The sequence below is a fragment of the Solea senegalensis genome, linkage group LG3, assembly GCF_019176455.1.
Source record: "Solea senegalensis isolate Sse05_10M linkage group LG3, IFAPA_SoseM_1, whole genome shotgun sequence".
Lineage (NCBI taxonomy): Eukaryota > Metazoa > Chordata > Actinopteri > Pleuronectiformes > Soleidae > Solea > Solea senegalensis.
The window spans coordinates 17267146-17283908 of record NC_058023.1 but is presented as its reverse complement, the minus strand read 5'-3'; the positions used below and the strand labels follow the sequence as shown (position 1 = coordinate 17283908).

The following is a 16763-nucleotide window of genomic DNA, read 5'->3' as shown; positions in this document are numbered from 1 at the left end:
GCTTTGCATCAGTCATGATTGCATCATGTGGTCCACAGCAGAGCACATGCACACAGTCAAGGAAGTGAACCAGGGTGGACATGATGTTATGCTGTGTGCATCAAGATATTACACTTACACTTACTTAAACTTACCAATATGTGTAGGTAAGTGTAAGTGAAATGGTTACTCATATGAACACTTACTGTATTTAAGGGAATGTGTTAGAATTTAATTCCAATATTTAAGCTGTTCAATATGGTTCAAGCTTTTTGGGCAAAGAAAAACTAACCCTTAGCAAAAACTTACTGTCATTTGTACCAGATGCTGTAGGAATTATTACTACCGAAAATAGATTCTACAGATCTGCTTTATAGTTGTGAACAGTGACAGATATAAATCTGAATAAGGGAAATAACACTCAGATGATTATAGACAGTAGTTTTATTCAAATTACATAAGGACTTGTATTTCATTCATATATAATAATATCAATTTCACAAAATGACCTTTAGCACTAGCAAAATTGACATTGTTTTAATAAACCCAGACATTTAAAAATATACAGTTTAAATCTTACAAATAGTGAGCGCTTCCACTGAAAAATATTTGCACTGGGCTACATCACAGAGTGAACGTCTTTGCACACTGGAAGTGGTGAGAATATACGTGAGAAAAGTGCAAACCATTCAGATATGAATTATGATGCACCCTTCCATGCAAGTGCTCTGTGAAAGAAACAAAAAGATTATGAGGACAAGGGGGAAAGAATGGCATCACAGCCTGTCTGCAACTCGAGCAGAGCAATCGTCTGTGAATTGTGATTGGCACACACCATCCCACATTTTGAAATCGTTTTTTCTTGTTTATTAAAAATGAACGGGGTTAGTGTGAAACAAAAACAATGCATATTATAGCTTACAGTTTGAGAGAACATTGTATACAACCATATACAAAACCAGCCTGATATCAAAAGAAAAGTTCCCATATAATAATTATTATTATGACAATTATAATCAGATCTTTGCATATGGATTTTAAAAAATTGGTCCTTCTGTTTTTTTCGATAATGTCTTTAAACATTTGGGATGGTGGTGGTGGCTACTTTAGCTCCTTGTGATGGTTCTGCCCCTGCTGGTCAAGTCAGAACTGTGACAGTTCAAAGGGACCGTCCTCTGAACATAGCCTATGTCTACATTCCTCCTGAATGTATCTGTGGTGAAATAATACGCAATGGGGTCTAGTACTGTATTGAGACATGCCATCATCAGACTGTACCGGTACACAGTCTGCATTTGGCATGATATATTGTCCATATAGAGCGAGAGCAGGATCAGAATAGCGTGGTAAGGAAGAAAACTGAGCAGAAAAATGAGGAGACTGGCGGAAATCATCCTGTAGATTTTTCTGCTGTCCACTAGCTTGGTCTGAGCCACGGTGCTTTTTCGAACAGCGCGGAGCAAACCCCAGGAGCAGATCAGCATGATGACTAATGGGATCCCAAAGCCCATGATTAGTGTGGTTAAAACCACCACAGGTTGTATGGCGTAGACTGGGAGGCCATCAAAACAGTCACTCGAGGATACTTGTGTGCGCTTGGACAGGTAGATCAGCACGCTGGCTCCAAAGGTGACAATCCATATTCCAAGACAAATCAGAGGCGCCTTGCGTCTCGCTTCCTGGACACGCAGTGACATTGGGAAGTTGAGCGCTACACAGCGGTCAAAGCAAATGCAAGTGAGAAGGAAAATGCTCCCATACATGTTGGCCTTCAGGACTAAACCAACGACCTCACAGAGCCATTGAGGAAGACCAGCGAAACCCAGATAGTAGTAGATTCTCACAGGCAACGTAAGAATGAGCAGTGCATCTGCTATGGCCAGGTTGGTCATGTAGATAGTGGTTTGTGACCGGGATTTTTTGTGAGTAAAAAAAAAGGCCAGCGCTGTGAGATTAAAGATCAGGCCCAACATACAGATGAGGGAATACATGCACACCGGAACAATGTCTATGTTTCTTGTGCTTTCATTGTGACACGGAGTGGAAGAGTTGATGGACATAATGACCTGAAAGGCAGAAGAGAGACATAAGACGTTACAAAAAAAGTGGCTGAAAAGGACAAGTGATGCTAATGCTGTGCTCCATTTACATTGGACTAACCATTGTGAGCTGCCACACATAAACAGTGTAGCAACATGTTATTACAGTTAAAAATAAAGATTACTATGTGTGTGACTGGTTTACTGTAAAACAAATACAACAGAAGTGCTAGTAACAGTAAAGGTAGCAGTGCATGGATGCAGCTATCTGGGAATTTTAACTTGGGGTACTTGAGGTTGGAGTTTCAGAGTTGGAAATCCCACTTCAGAACGCTCTATGACCTACAAATGGAACACACCATAGACTTGCATTTGACTGAACCTGCAAAGTGAGTTGAAAGTGAACCACTGCAAAACATTCTCATTATGTGTGACACTTTAAAATAAGCCTTGTCTCTGAGAAATTGTTCTTATGTTTTGCTGTTTGGATAATAATAAACAAAATAAAAAACAAACATCAGACACAAATTGAACAGGTACTGCAGTAGTTTGAGTGATTGACTTTACTTACTTACTTCATAGTGAGCCATAAATGGAGGAGATGCTGATCTGAGCACTGCCCACATACTGTACATATACTTCCTCAGCAAGAAATTGTCATTGACTTGCAATTACATTCTGTATGAGTGACTGTGAACACACACTTGCATAAGTAATGGTATGAAAAAAATGTGCAGGGGTTATGCAGTCTGTGTAACGCCTTTCCTGTTGATAAGCTTGTTAAACTTATCAACTTAAAAATGCTGTAAAGGTATTTGCCAAACAACATTTTTCCTATAATCAGTGTCATATTCTCTGGATTTAAAAAGTTGAAGTTTGCTTGCTTCTTTTGTAAGTCGCTGTGGATAAAAGTCCCTGCTAAATTCTTAAATGTAAATGTAAATGCTTAATACATGACATACTAAATGGACTTGCACCATCCCCCTTTACTGGATGTGTTCCAAATTGATTGATTGATAAATAATTATACTGTATGGTCATTATAGCATTGCTAGAGCGCAGTGGTTCCCAAACGTTTTACACCAAGTGCCACCTCAGAAAATATTGAGCTCTTGAAGTAACACCAACGTTAAAATACAGTGGTGTAAATGTCAGCTACAGACTTATCACAGGGGGCAGATTTATTCACAATAAGATCATTTGCTCTCTCATCCTTCTCCTCTTCCTCACATATACCTCACACACTGGTACAGCCAACTTAGATTAAGATGGATTAAGAGATGAAGTGACCCTAATTATTATTTAATTAATGAATTAATTGTTTTTATGCATTCTGGTAAAAATTCCTCAGCTCCAATCAAATACCTTGATATATACAGTAGAACAGTAGTTCTGTTAGCTTGCCTATCACTGATGGTACACGTACCACAGTTTGAGAACCAACATTAAAATTACAAAAATTTACAGAGAAAAAAAAAAGCTTCAACAGTTGTGACCTACACTTACATTTGAATAATAGCAAAACCCTAACTCTCTTAAACCTGCAGTGGAGCCCTAACTACTACTACTAACTAGCCGTACTATAGAATAGAATATACTTTATTAATCCCTTCCCTTCGTCACAGCGCTCCAATGTGCAAAGGTAACGAATATTATAGCAGCAATTTTTAAAAAAAAATTTACAAAGTTAAGAACTATAAGAATAAGTGAGAATAAACCTAAAAATAAAATGACAAAGTTAAAAGAATACGAATAAAATAAGAATAAATTTACAAACTTGCACCTCCCCCTCCCCCCATATTAACAATATATGCAGAGGAAATAGAAGCCTATTTATCATACAGAAGAATTTCAGGTCTATCGCAGCAGTTTCTTAAACACATATATTAAATGTATTTTCAGTCATGGTTTACTGGTTGAAAAAAAAGGCACCTTCTCTCAGTTTGCTGTCCGTGGTTGCAGAAAGCAGAACTTACTCAAGTTGCCTCTTGTAATTGATGCCCTCAGTGATAAACTAACAAAATGATCTTTATTAATCCTGCTTAAGAAAAGTACTGACTATTAGGTATGGCTGTCAACTCATTCTGTTTACAGCTTTATGTCACTAAGACTTCATGGACCCACATGAAATTTTCTATCCACGTTTAAACATGAACTTGACAAATACAGTATATTTTAAAAAGCAAGTGTAGTAGATTTGACAGAACAGTTTGACTTGTTACCTTGTTTTTAAGTTTCCAAAGAGGTGACGATCCAGGGAGAGAAAAGATGTGTGTCTTTTACCACAATTAACCGCTCGTTTGATGTGTGTCACTTGACACAGGAAGTTTACCAATCTTTTCTTCCCCCGTCTTGTCAGTTTTTAGGTCTCTGCATTTCCTGCAGAACTCATAATCTTAAAAGATGTCTTCAATGTGGTGTCATGTTTCACTTTCAAAGGAAATTATTATATATAACGATCCACAAATCATGTGGGTATATTATTAATATACTTGTGACACCATAACATTAAATTAAGAGCTAATATTACAAGAACAGAACAGAAAGAAGACATTAAGAGTGCAAAAAAAGAGTTTGAGTACATATGTTTACATGTATTGACCTGTAAAAAAAAAGTATTATTTTCCACTGTGAGTTATAGATGAGGGGAATTTTTGTTAAGGCCTCAGCCAACCAAACTTATTTAGTAAGTGTGTGGCGTCAGCATTGAGAGCTGCAACTACATTCCAATTGCAATATTTAGTTTATGTTTATGTATGTAGGTTTATGTTGTTTTTGTTTTTTTAATTAGGTTCAACACTGTCTGATAAATTCCATACATGTTTATGTGATTTATGTTAACGCAATCAGGTTTATGGGTTGATTGTTACAGATTGGTGGGCCATACGGGCAAACTAAGAGAGAAGTTTGGAAGGGAAACCTTGTCCGTGTCTTAGTTATGCTGCTATAGACTTAGACTGCTGGGGGACTTCCTGTGGAGCACTGTGGTATGAATATGACTTCATTATATGTCGTTAACCTTGTTCTCTCTCGCTCTAGTTTGTGTCTTTCTTCCTTTCCTCTCTCTCTCTCTCTCTCTCTCTGTCTCTCTCTCTCTCGGTCCTCATCTTGCAGGTTGCAGGATTATTATTATCATACATATCATCACCATTATTATTATGCTATAATTAAAGCTGGTATGAGTATAATTTTCTATCAATAATCTCTGCTGCTGCTTATATAAATGACATTGTAGTTCTATAAACATGTCATCACTGACTCAGAACTGTGCTGTATAAACTTGATACAATTGTTGTATATCTGCTCCTGGTCTCTTTCTTCTGTCTGTCTCACCTCCATCTTGTCCTTTCTGTCCCCCACCTCTCCTCTGTACCCCATTTTTCCTTTCCCCCCCAACCGATCGAGGCAGATGCTGCACATCTCTGAGTCTGGTTCCGTCAGAGATTTCTTCCTGCTTGCGTATTGTCTGAATTGTTGGGTTTCTCTGCTCTCGATGATGTTGTCTATGTACAGTGCCTTGAGATAATGTATGTTGTGATTCAGAATTGAATAGCATATTAGCGACATGCAGTTGTGTTCAAATTAACAGCAGTCCTACATGTCTAACCAGATCAATCACTGTGTTTTGGTAGAAATGATATTACTACATGGCAAATAATTTACCAGTAGGTGTAGTAGAAAAACCATATAAAACCAACAGACCCAACATTCATGATATGCAAGCTCCTGAGTCTGTGTGGTTGAATATTTAATTGAAAGAGGCATGTTTGAAATAATAGCAGTGTGGAGTTCAATTAGTGAGGTTATTTATTCTGTGAAAAAACAGATGCAAATCAACTTATTTATTGCATACCAGGGATCATGGATCAGTTTGCATATATCAAAATACTTGTAGTATGAGCAGGGGTGCAGGAGTAGTCATGGAGATGGAAAGACTTTGCACCACACAGGAGGCTTTGGAAATGATCATGAACGTTGAGGACTCGGAGGCTGACATGGATGAGGCCTCAGAAGTAGAAACAGACTCCAATGAGAGTGAAGTGGAGGAAGAGGATGCTTTTATGAAGACACACACACGGGTCTCTGACATCCCCTGAGGAGGCAAGAATGTGCTACTCCAGAAATAAGTGTTGAAACGAAGAGAAAGCAGATGCAAAGGAGGTGTCAATAACCTTGATCAGGTAGGTGCCATTACGCATCAGTTACATACACATTTATTTATTGTTACTCTAATGTTCTTGTCTAAAATATGTTGCATTTTTGGTAGAAAATAAATAATATGTGTACAACGAGAAAAAAACTTATCATACTGTTGTTTTAAGTCGTGTTGGGTTTTTTTGCACCAACCCCTGCAGTAGCAGAATAAATCAGTGGCCACTGGCCCTTTCTAAAACCTGGTTGATGTTTCACTGTACAACACCTTTATCCTGTTGTGGAAGAGATGCTGATGACCCCCACACATCGAGAGGAGATGGCACCTTCCCCGCACATCAGCTGCTGCAGGAATAGTTGCATATCTGCAGGGTGCTGCTGCTGCCGATTATTTTTTTTTCGAATTATTTATTTTTTTATAATTCATATTTGATATGCATAATTCAGGCTGAAGTAGTTTTAAAAGACTGACTCATTCAAAGTCGAAAAAAATACTAATATTGTGGCGGGCACTCAGGGGTGTGTTCTCTCACCCAGTGGGTTTCTGGGTAAGGGTGTGTTCTGTGATATATATATATTTTCTGTATGGGGCACGTGTGCTCTTGCTCTTCCAACTCATACAGAATAAACCTGTGAAACTCTGTCCTCACTTATCGATCCCACCCGCTCCACACACATCCAACACCTTGTTGCAGGGGGCCTGTGGAACTGCCAGTCAGCTACCCACAAGACTGAGTTCATCTCTGGCTTTGCTACTGAGCAATGCCTGGACTTCCTTGCTCTCACTGAGACTTGGATAACACCCTCCAACACAGCCACCCCTGCGGCTCCTTCCTCCGCCCACTCCTTCTCCCACACACCCAGATCCACTGGAAGAGGTGGCAGGACAGGTCTGCTCATCAACCCCAACTGGACTTTATCTCCTTACCCACTGCCACGCTTCTCTTCACAGTCGTTTGAATTTCATGCTGTAACTGTAACTCACCCAGTAAAACTAATCATTGTTGTCATCTACTGTCCACCAGGCCCATTGGGACACTTCTTGGAGGAACTAGATGTCCTCCTCTCAAACATCCCAGAAAATGGTCCACCACTTGTTCTTCTTGGTGACTTCAACATCCAGTCAGACAAGTCATCCGATCTACTTCTTCTACTTTTGTCTCTTTCTCTCTCACTTGCTCCTTCTCCACCAACTCACAAAGCTGGCAACCACCTTGACCTCATCTTCACCAGAAACTGCTCCACCTCCGACCTCAAGGTAACTCCACTTCATGTCTCTGATCATTTCTTCATATCCTACTCTCTCCCACTCTCCCAATCTGATGAGCTCATCTCATCAGATATTGCACTTGTCCGTCATAACCCTAACTCTAACTGTCCTCAACTGTTCTATCAGCACTTCCTTCAGCTGACTCCTTCTCCCTCATGCATCCCAATTCTGCCACAGACACCTTCCTCTCTACTCTTTCCTCCTCTCTTGACTCTCTCTGTCCTCTTACTTCACAGCGGGTTCGTAAGTCTTCCCCCGCCCCGTGGTTGTCTGACTCAGTGCGTGCTGAGAGAGCCACGATACGGGCAGCAGAAAGGAAATGGAGGAAATCAAAACACCCTGACGACCTGCTTTCCTATCATTCTCTTCTCTCCACCTTCACTGCCTCTATCTCTGCAGCCAAACAATCTTTCTATCAGACTAAAATTCAGTCCTCTTTCTCTAACCCCAAAAAACTTTTCTCGATCTTCTCTAACCTCCTTGATCCACCCACTCCCCCTCCTCCCTCCTCCCTTCTACAATTCACTTGGAGCAGCAACAGCAAAAGCTCTGTCACCCCACTGAGCCGTGAGTGCGGCACATGTAGGAGCCCTTTGTTGTTGGATCGAAGGGACCTTTGGGTAGAGTGAAGTTGGACAAGGTTGGTGATGTATGCTGGGGCCAGCCCATTCAGTGCCTTAAAAACAAATAGTAAAACTTTAAACTGGACCCTAAAATGAACTGGGAGCCAGTGTAAGGAGGCTCGAATGGGCATGATGTGCTCACGCCTCCTGGTGCCAGTTAAAAGGCGCGCAGCTGAATTTTGGACAACTGCAGGCGTCTGAGTGAGGATTGGGGGAGGCCAAGGTAAAGGGAGTTGCAGTAATCTAGCCGTGCTGTAATAAAGGCGTGGATAACTTTCTCAAGGTCATTATGAGATAGGAATGATTTGAGGCGGGAGATCATTCTGAGCTAGTAAAAACTATTTTTGACAACAGTGCTGATCTGTTTGTCAAGGCAGAGTTCAGAATCAAGGATGACCCCCAGGTTCCTAGCATGGGATTTGACAGATGGGGTGAGATGACCTAGGTTTTGCGCTACAGTGCATCTTGCCTTGGGAGGACCAAAAATGATGATTTCTGTCTTGTCACTATTCAGCTGGAGGAAGGCCATCCAACTTTGGATGTCTTCAAGACAGACCAGGAGTGATTGTATGGAGTACCTAGATTGACAGAACAGCTTTTTCCAGAACTTTGGAAATAAAGGGAAGCTTAGAGATGGGAGGGTAATTTTTTAGGCATTTGGCATCAAGGTTGTGTTTTTTAAGCAAGGGTTGGACAACCGCATGTTTAAAACATGCAGGGACAGTGCCTGAGGTAAGGCATGAGTTTAAAATGATCTGAATGGAGGGGCCAACTGCATCAAAGATATCATAATAGAGGAGGGTATAGCATCATGAGGTGATGTAGGTTTCATGTTGTATACTACATCCCTCAGCTCAGTTAAGGAGATGGGTTGAAACTGGTTGAAAGTAGCTGGTACACCTGAGCAATCAGGTGGAGTAACAGGAGAGGTGGGGGTAAACAATGACCTAATGTTCTCAATTTTGTTAGTAAAAAACGGGTGACCCTCCCTCCTTAAAAACCCACCCTTGACCCGTCTGAAGTAAATAACTACAGACCTGTCTCTCTTCTTCCTTTTCTCTCCAAAACTCTAGAGTGTGCTATCTTTAATCAACTCTCCTCCTACCTTCACCGGAACTCCACACTGCCAGGGCTGCCTCTCTCCTCTGTGCTCATCCTCTTGGACCTTTCTGCAGCGTTTGACACAGTTAACCACCAGATCCTTACTTCCTCCCTTCAAGAACTAGGTGTCTCAGGCTCTGCACTTACCCTACTCTCATCCTATCTTCAAAACCGAACATACAGAGTAACCTGGAGAGGATCTGTGTCGGAACCCTGTCCTCTAGCTACTGGGGTCCCTCAGGTTTATATCTTGGGCCCTCTCCTCTTCTCTCTATACACCAACTCTCTTGGTTCTGTTATTCTCTCTCATGGTTTTTCCTATCACAGCTACGCCGATGACACCCAACTCATTCTCTCTTTTCCCAGCTCCGACACACATGTAGCAGAACAGATCTCCGTTTGTCAGACCGACATCTCTCAGTGGATGTCTGACCATCACCTGAAACTCAATCTCAACAAGACTGAGTTTTTTTCTCTCCCACCACAGATCTAACCATCACACTCGACAACTCTGTGGTAGCTCCTTCTCATACCGCAAGGAACCTGGGTGTGACACTTGATGACTATCTCTCCCTCACTGCGAACATTGCTGCAACAGCTCGATCTTGCAGATACATGTTGTATAACATCAGAAGGATACGGCCTCTTCTAACCCAGAAGGCAGCACAGGTTCTAGTCCAGGCTCTTGTCATCTCACGCTTGGACTACTGCAACTCCCTCCTGGCTGGTCTCCCTGCGTGTGCCATACGACCTCTGCAACTCATCCAGAATGCAGCAGCTCGAGTGGTCTTCAACTTACCAAAATTCTCCCACACTACACCACTCCCCCACTCCCTTCACTGGCTTCCTGTAGCTGCTCGCATCCGCTTCAAGACTCTAGTGCTTGCATTCCATGCTACAAATGGATCCGGTCCAGCCTACATCCAGGACATGATCAAAACCTACACCCCAGCCCGCCCACTCTGCTCTGCCCCATTTTGTTTTTGTGCAGCATGACACTCACTGGTCGCGCGGGCTCTAAAAGTTTCGTGCTGGATATGGGCGGGCGTCGGGAGCGCGTTTCGTTGGATAGACTCAAGCTGGCTCATTTGCTGTATATGGCACATGTGCTCTTGCTGTTCCAACTCATTCAGAATAAACCTGTGAAACTCACCTACATCTCCACCTTTCCTCATACTGCTACAATATATAATATTACAGCAGTTTTTGGGAGGTTGATATTTTCTGCTGCTAGGATCAAATTAGACAATTAGATTTTCTTTTCTTTTTTTAAACTGTGTGGAGTGGTGAAACTGTGCAAACAGAATTGCCCTAAGACAGTGGTTCCCAAACTTTCCACAGTCCTGTACCCCTTCAGACGATTGACCTCCAACCATGTACCCCCTACTCTCATGCACTAAAAAATCTCTTAAGTAGCCTATGCATATTTTTGGCAATGCAGGTGGGCACTGTATATATACCAGTGTTAAAATAACATTTTCCATCTTTGATCACATACACATTCCTTTAGCTTCATATTAGGCCATACACCTTTGACCTACACACTTTTAGCTCTTCATATACATTTCCTGTAAGCTTATACCAGGACATTCATCATTGACCTACACACTTTTAGCGCTTCTAAGATATCTCTCTCCCTAGCATATTTACATCCTTAGTCTAAACTCCTAGCAAGCTGAGTTATACCCCCACAAAGTTTAGTTGCACTCAAACATATTCTGATTCATGGACCTGTTGGATCGTGAGACCCAAGGTCATTCTCACCAGCTGCAAACACATACTAAATAGCACACAGATCTCTTCTTGTTTTCTCAGAGCCATCTTTGACTTGACTTGCCTCGAAGCAGTTAATCTGTGACTCTCTCTTTGCAAAGAAAAAAACACACTTCAGCAGTCAACTTTGATCCAACTTTATTTCTTCATCAGACACCTTACGACGATTTTGCCACAACAACTTGGTGTCAGAAGTGGGATCCCTCGAGTGATCGTCTGGGATGAAACGGACGGCAACTGATCATCTTGAGACCAAATTCATCTCAACCTCCAACCTCGCTGATTGAAGAAGGAGGGCCGACTGGGAAAAATCCCCGATCAACAGGGGGATTGTCCGAGATTGTCTGGTGAGAGAAATTTCATTCTACAATTTTTTTTAAGTATAAATTAAATTAAAAATAACTAAAAAATAAATTAAAAATAACTTAATTTTAGTAATTAACAATAACTTGATTTTCTGGTTCCCAGAGTATTCCAAGATTGGCGATTTTCGGTCTAGAAGTTCTGTCTAGAAGCTTCTAGCTTCCTTCGCATTGAACAAAAGGAATCAGAGTCTGAATACAATTCAGAAGTTTTTGTCCTTTGTACTGAACGAAAGGATTTGCCAACACGGAGACGTCTGTGTGGTGTTTGAGACAAAGGTGTGCACACTGCCAGCTCAGGAAAATGGGAAAAAAAGGTGTCCGAGCCTGAGGGGCCAATGGTAGATATATCATGAGGAAGAAGTGGGGATCAGAAAGTGTAAGTCTGTTGCATTGTTGGAGCGTTGAATTTGGGTTTCCTAAACAAGGCTCATTTAGCCTGATAAAAATTAAACAGCTGGAAGAAAAAATTTACGAAAAAGAGGAAAAATGTATGAGGGGAAGATCGGTGAAAGTGAAAGCATAGAAAACATAGAAACATACTCAATATGTGGAAAACCGAAGCTGAAATAAGGGAAAGGAGAGAATTAGCAAATGTATTGCCTGATAAGAATGATGCAATGATGCAGACGTCCCGATAACTACAAACAAGGGGACAAAGAAACATGGCAGGCACTTATGTGTAACTTTTTCATACTAGGACTCCTGCCAGAGATTTCGTCTGCTGTAAAAGTCTCATGCGTTCAATATCGTTTGGCACGTCTCTCGCAGAACAGGTTAAAGAGAAACAAGAAAAGAAAGAACGTCTCCTAGAAGAAGAAAAACGTCTCCAAAAAGTAGAAAAGCGTCTCAAAGAAAAGACAGACGATAAGAGAGAGAAAAGAATGGAAGACATGTTCCTCTGTTTGTTACAGAAAGAAGGACCCTCCAAGCGGAGAGGTTATCAGTACAAACAACGAGACACATTACGATCGAAAAAATGTTGACTATAGAAAAGACCTTGTAGAAGTCTAACCGTGGTTCTTTTCACAGTGATAGTGTATGGGGGGGACCAAACCTTGTCTCCCTAAACATTTCTTTCCACATTTTGCAAAATTGACACATGGATTGGATCATATGTCAAAAGGAGGGATGGTGTCTGTGTTAAAGCCCACATAGCCCGGAAGCTCCAATTAACGCTGCGTTTGTGTGTGTATCTGTGTCATTACCTCGTTTATGAAACCCTAAAGTTTCAGAACAAACAGTTCAGCCACTGCTGAGAAAATAGTGTTGTATTGTTTTCCTGGGCTCTGTGAAGCGGGTCGGCACTTCCTTAATGTGATGTCGTCATCAGAAATCCTCACCACTCCTCTCACCACCGTAGCGCCTCCTGGTGCGGGCACTAGTCCGGGCACATCCGGTTGCGTACATTCAACCACAGAAGAAGAACTACTCTCGTTGTAGCTGCTGAGATGCAGAGCATCCACCGTGCAAGAGGGGGAGCTGTGTATTTGAGAGCTGGCCTATCTATTACGTCACTTCCAGGTACCTGGACAATCACAGGACAGTGGGAAAGCTCTCGTTGGCTGGCCAATCACAACACAGTCCACGTTCTGGGGGTGTGGTTTTGGTCTGAAAAGGCGCGGCTGACGAGAGCGGCAGTGAGGAGATATTTTTAATCGGCTAGTAGGTTTTTAATCATGAAAACAAGTTAATATATGTAAGTAGACCTCCATAACTAACATATATGTGTGATACAAGCATTCCATGTCGCCTTTAAATGAGCACTGGTTTTCAAAATTATTTTCCAGCTATGCTAACAGTTTCTGTCGTTCATGCATGATTTGTGCTACTAACAATCCAGACATGAATAACAATTTACAAATTAAAATGAACAAATTAACATTGAGGGCAAATACTGAAATGTTAGGTCTGTTGATGTTTAACTTGGAAACTCGAAACAATACTTACCCCAGGAGTTAAGGATTCCAAGTTAATCTATTAAATATGAATCAATATCATTACTGGAGTCATAAGTTCTTGAAACATTGATTTTAGTTCTGGTCAAAAGAAATATGCACGGACAACAACTTTACAGTTAATGAATATTTAATTATGAGTAAAGGTTCAACAGGTTCAACACAGAAGTAAAAGAGGCAATATTGGAAGATAGACAAGTAGGGATTATTATAAAGTCGACTAAAGTGACATGAGTATATAGAGGGCAGGATAATACAGTAATGTAACCAAAACACAAACCTCTCATCACCATTAATGGATGTAGCCTACTTTTAGCAGCGGTGAGATGAGTATTTTCCAGAGGGACACCATGAACTATCGCATCAGCTCTGTGTGTCACATCAAGGCCTTCACTGTGGCAACACCTATTGGGACACAGCTGTAGATAGATTTGGCGTGATGTTTTCTTGGTGGTCTGAGTATGGCTGCAGTCTTGGTCGACAGGCATTGCTTGACTGATGGCGTCAGACTTTAATGATTCTAACAAAAACTTTACTATATTGTTCTGTTGGGTAGTAGACGTTAGAAACGATCTCTTTGGCCATTTGAGATTAACAGAGTTATTATTTACGCACACAAAAATAAATTAATCTCAGGGCTAACGGTGAGCAAAATGAACGTAAGCAACTTAGTCAAAACACCTTTAAAAAAATGCGTGATTGCAAAGACTTAAGGCCTGTTTAATTCTTAACCATAGACATGTTGCTATGATGTTTGTGGGCCCAAAATACCACGTAGTGCATTTTTATTGACGAGTATAGTATAACACACTGGGGGCAGACGGTAACACCAGATTCACATGACTCCGTTTGCTCACAGCACTACCATAGCAGGCAAAAATGCCACAAAAATGAATGGAGACCGGTGCCGGATCCAACCTGTCAGAGTTCACTGCACACTTTAAATCCATGGAGATCCAGAGTATAACTGATCCTTATAATGGCCCCTGGTGTTTACAAGAGCCTGGAGGGAAACATCTGGCTTTTTGACAAACATTAAACTCTGGAGTCTACCAGCTAAAGATAGCATTGTTGACTAGCTTTCCTGTTATGCAGTTCTAGCACTACTTGGCTTGACATGACACTACTCAGTATCAGGCACGTAGTTTCCATTAGTTCATGGTACCCCATTTTAGTACTGGCTCAGCTCGCTTGGAACCTTGCCAGAGCAGGTACCTTAAAAGCACCAGGATCTCCATAGCTTGGTCTTCTTCTGCTCGCTGTGGACACCATTCATAGCAGTGCCTCCACCATCTCTCTGGATCCATGTGGTAAAATGTTCTCCTGTCAGCCTGCCTCCAACTGTTTTGGCACAACATCTATCCACCATCTTCACTTTCATGCTGGTGAAGAGACACGTTTTCTGACATATTGCCTGATTTATGTGTTGTCTCGTATACGTACATAGAGGTGAACAGTGTTGTTGCCTGTCATAGCGCGTTATCTTGTAATGCATTTGCATGATGTCAACAAGATTCTCCAGAGGTGAATCAACAGTTCTTGAGGACTCTAAATGGTAGTCCATGTCCCGGTATGATGATATCAGCAGTTCTTAAAGCCTCTTGGCGACTGACCTCCTGTACTGCCGTGTTCATACTCAGATCTCTCCAGGTGTCCCCATCTGAGCAGCTTTCAAATAAGTCCCCTGCAACAAGCACTGTTCCCATTGAGGTTCCCTTTACCTGGACACTGACATCTTGACCTGTGTGGCCTGGACAGGGAACAACAGATATCTGCAGCAGAGAGGAGAGAGAGACAAAAACTGTAATGGCCCTTTTCCATTATGGGCCCGGCTCACCTCACCACAGCACAGCTTAGGTTGCCTCTCCACTACATAAAAAGTACCTATTTAACGTGGGCGGAGTCATCACTGTATGGCTGCGTGAAACTGTGGCAACTGACTAGTGCAGGGGTCTCAAACTCAAATGACCTGTGGGCCACTGACGGTCTCATCTGGCTTCTCCAGAGAATCTTTTTCCAGAACTCTGCTGGCTTTTGTCCAAAAGAGTTCTGGAAAAAGATTCTCTGGACAGATGAAACAAAGATGAACTTTTCAAAGATGAATTTTTAACCAAGTATTAAAACAAGCCTTTTATTTCTCATAATTTGAGTTTTTTGATTATTTCTGAGCCCCTGACAATGTATAAAAATGCTTATAATTCCTCACCAATTAATCCAATTATTTTCCCTCAAATTAAAGCTGAGAGTCCACACTTTAATTACACACTTTTTTTATTTCTTCATTTTAGAATTAATTGTGGTGGTGTGCAGGCCCAGGTATTCTGGATATATGGGCAAATCTGATATCGGCAAAAGCACAATATTGTGCACCCCCATTTTCAGGCATAGATTACAAAAGGTGAGCTTTTATATAAAGAGATAGTGAGTCAGTACCTCATACAACAACGCAACTATCACTTTTAAAGCAGATTTTTATAATTACCACGGTATTATTGTGAGCCCCAATTGTTGTATTCAAAATATTCCTGAGTTATGTACAAACTTCAGTTACATACAAACATGGAAACAGCACTAAAATATAGCACACATACAAATATAACAAATAATATAATATTTAAAAAAAACAAATGTGCAATGTGTACAGATTCAGATTTAACATTATCCATTACCCCAACTGGTGAGATGCCTCGAAATGTTATACAGTTTTGGACCATACATTTTAGAGATTTCAAATATAATTTTCTTATTCTAGATTTGTGAATAAAGAATGTTGCTAAACACAGAATCACATTCCAACAGAGTTTGTCATCCTTGTTCTTTATAAAAGAACCAAATGTTATAGTGTAGTGTGTCTAATAGACATGAATGGATAAACTTTCATTTCAATCATTCCAGAATTGACGTGATCACTCATCAAGTTGTGTTTTGAGGACTCACGTGCTCATCCACTGTGTAAGCTTGTCCGCGTGCCAACTCGTTATGACGGTACGTGTCCCCTTCACTGACGTCATAACCCACAATGATCAGTGCTTTTGGGAAAAGACCCAGGTTTCCGATGTGGTCTGAATGTCCGTGAGTCCCAACTACCAGGTCAATGTCTCCCGGCTCTATAGCCCTCTGCTTCAGGGACATGAGGAGGAATTCCCGGTCCCAGGGTCCTCCGGTGTCCACCAAAACTGTCTTTGGTCCCGTAATGAGGGTGATTGTCCCGTCGGCTCGAAACGTCCCGTCGGTCTGAGGTAGACAATATCCGACCTTGAGAACGGACACGAAGTAAGGCTGACCGGGTATGTCCCTCTGAGACTCTGACAGCGGGACTAACACTGTATCTGTCCCGGACATGTCTGTCTTTTCTTTGTTTTTCTTCTTTTTGTTCTAGTCTACTACAGGCTACACGCTTACCGAACCTAACCGAAGACTGACTTGTCTTCTTCCGCTGGAAGCTTAATTGCGGTTGGCTACGTAAAGGCGCAGTACCGCCTCCCACTGGACACACGCACACACAC

General features: G+C 41.5%; 2 protein-coding genes across 2 annotated transcripts; both read right to left on the bottom strand.

Moving 5' to 3' along the window:
* Window positions 1-405: 405 nt before the first annotated feature.
* On the bottom strand, window positions 406-4345 carry LOC122766153 (lysophosphatidic acid receptor 6). The gene is made up of 2 exons (XM_044020806.1): window positions 4241-4345; window positions 406-2045 (listed from the first exon to the last, which is right to left on the bottom strand). The coding sequence occupies exon 2, from the start codon at window positions 2037-2039 to the stop codon at window positions 1086-1088; it is 954 nt and encodes a 317-aa protein (XP_043876741.1). The 5' UTR covers window positions 2040-2045; window positions 4241-4345; the 3' UTR covers window positions 406-1085.
* A 9024-nt stretch (window positions 4346-13369) lies between these two features.
* On the bottom strand, window positions 13370-16704 carry mblac1 (metallo-beta-lactamase domain containing 1). The gene is made up of 2 exons (XM_044022153.1): window positions 16195-16704; window positions 13370-15029 (listed from the first exon to the last, which is right to left on the bottom strand). Exons 1-2 carry the CDS (start codon window positions 16597-16599, stop codon window positions 14787-14789), a joined length of 648 nt encoding a protein of 215 aa, XP_043878088.1. The 5' UTR covers window positions 16600-16704; the 3' UTR covers window positions 13370-14786.
* Window positions 16705-16763: the final 59 nt, after the last annotated feature.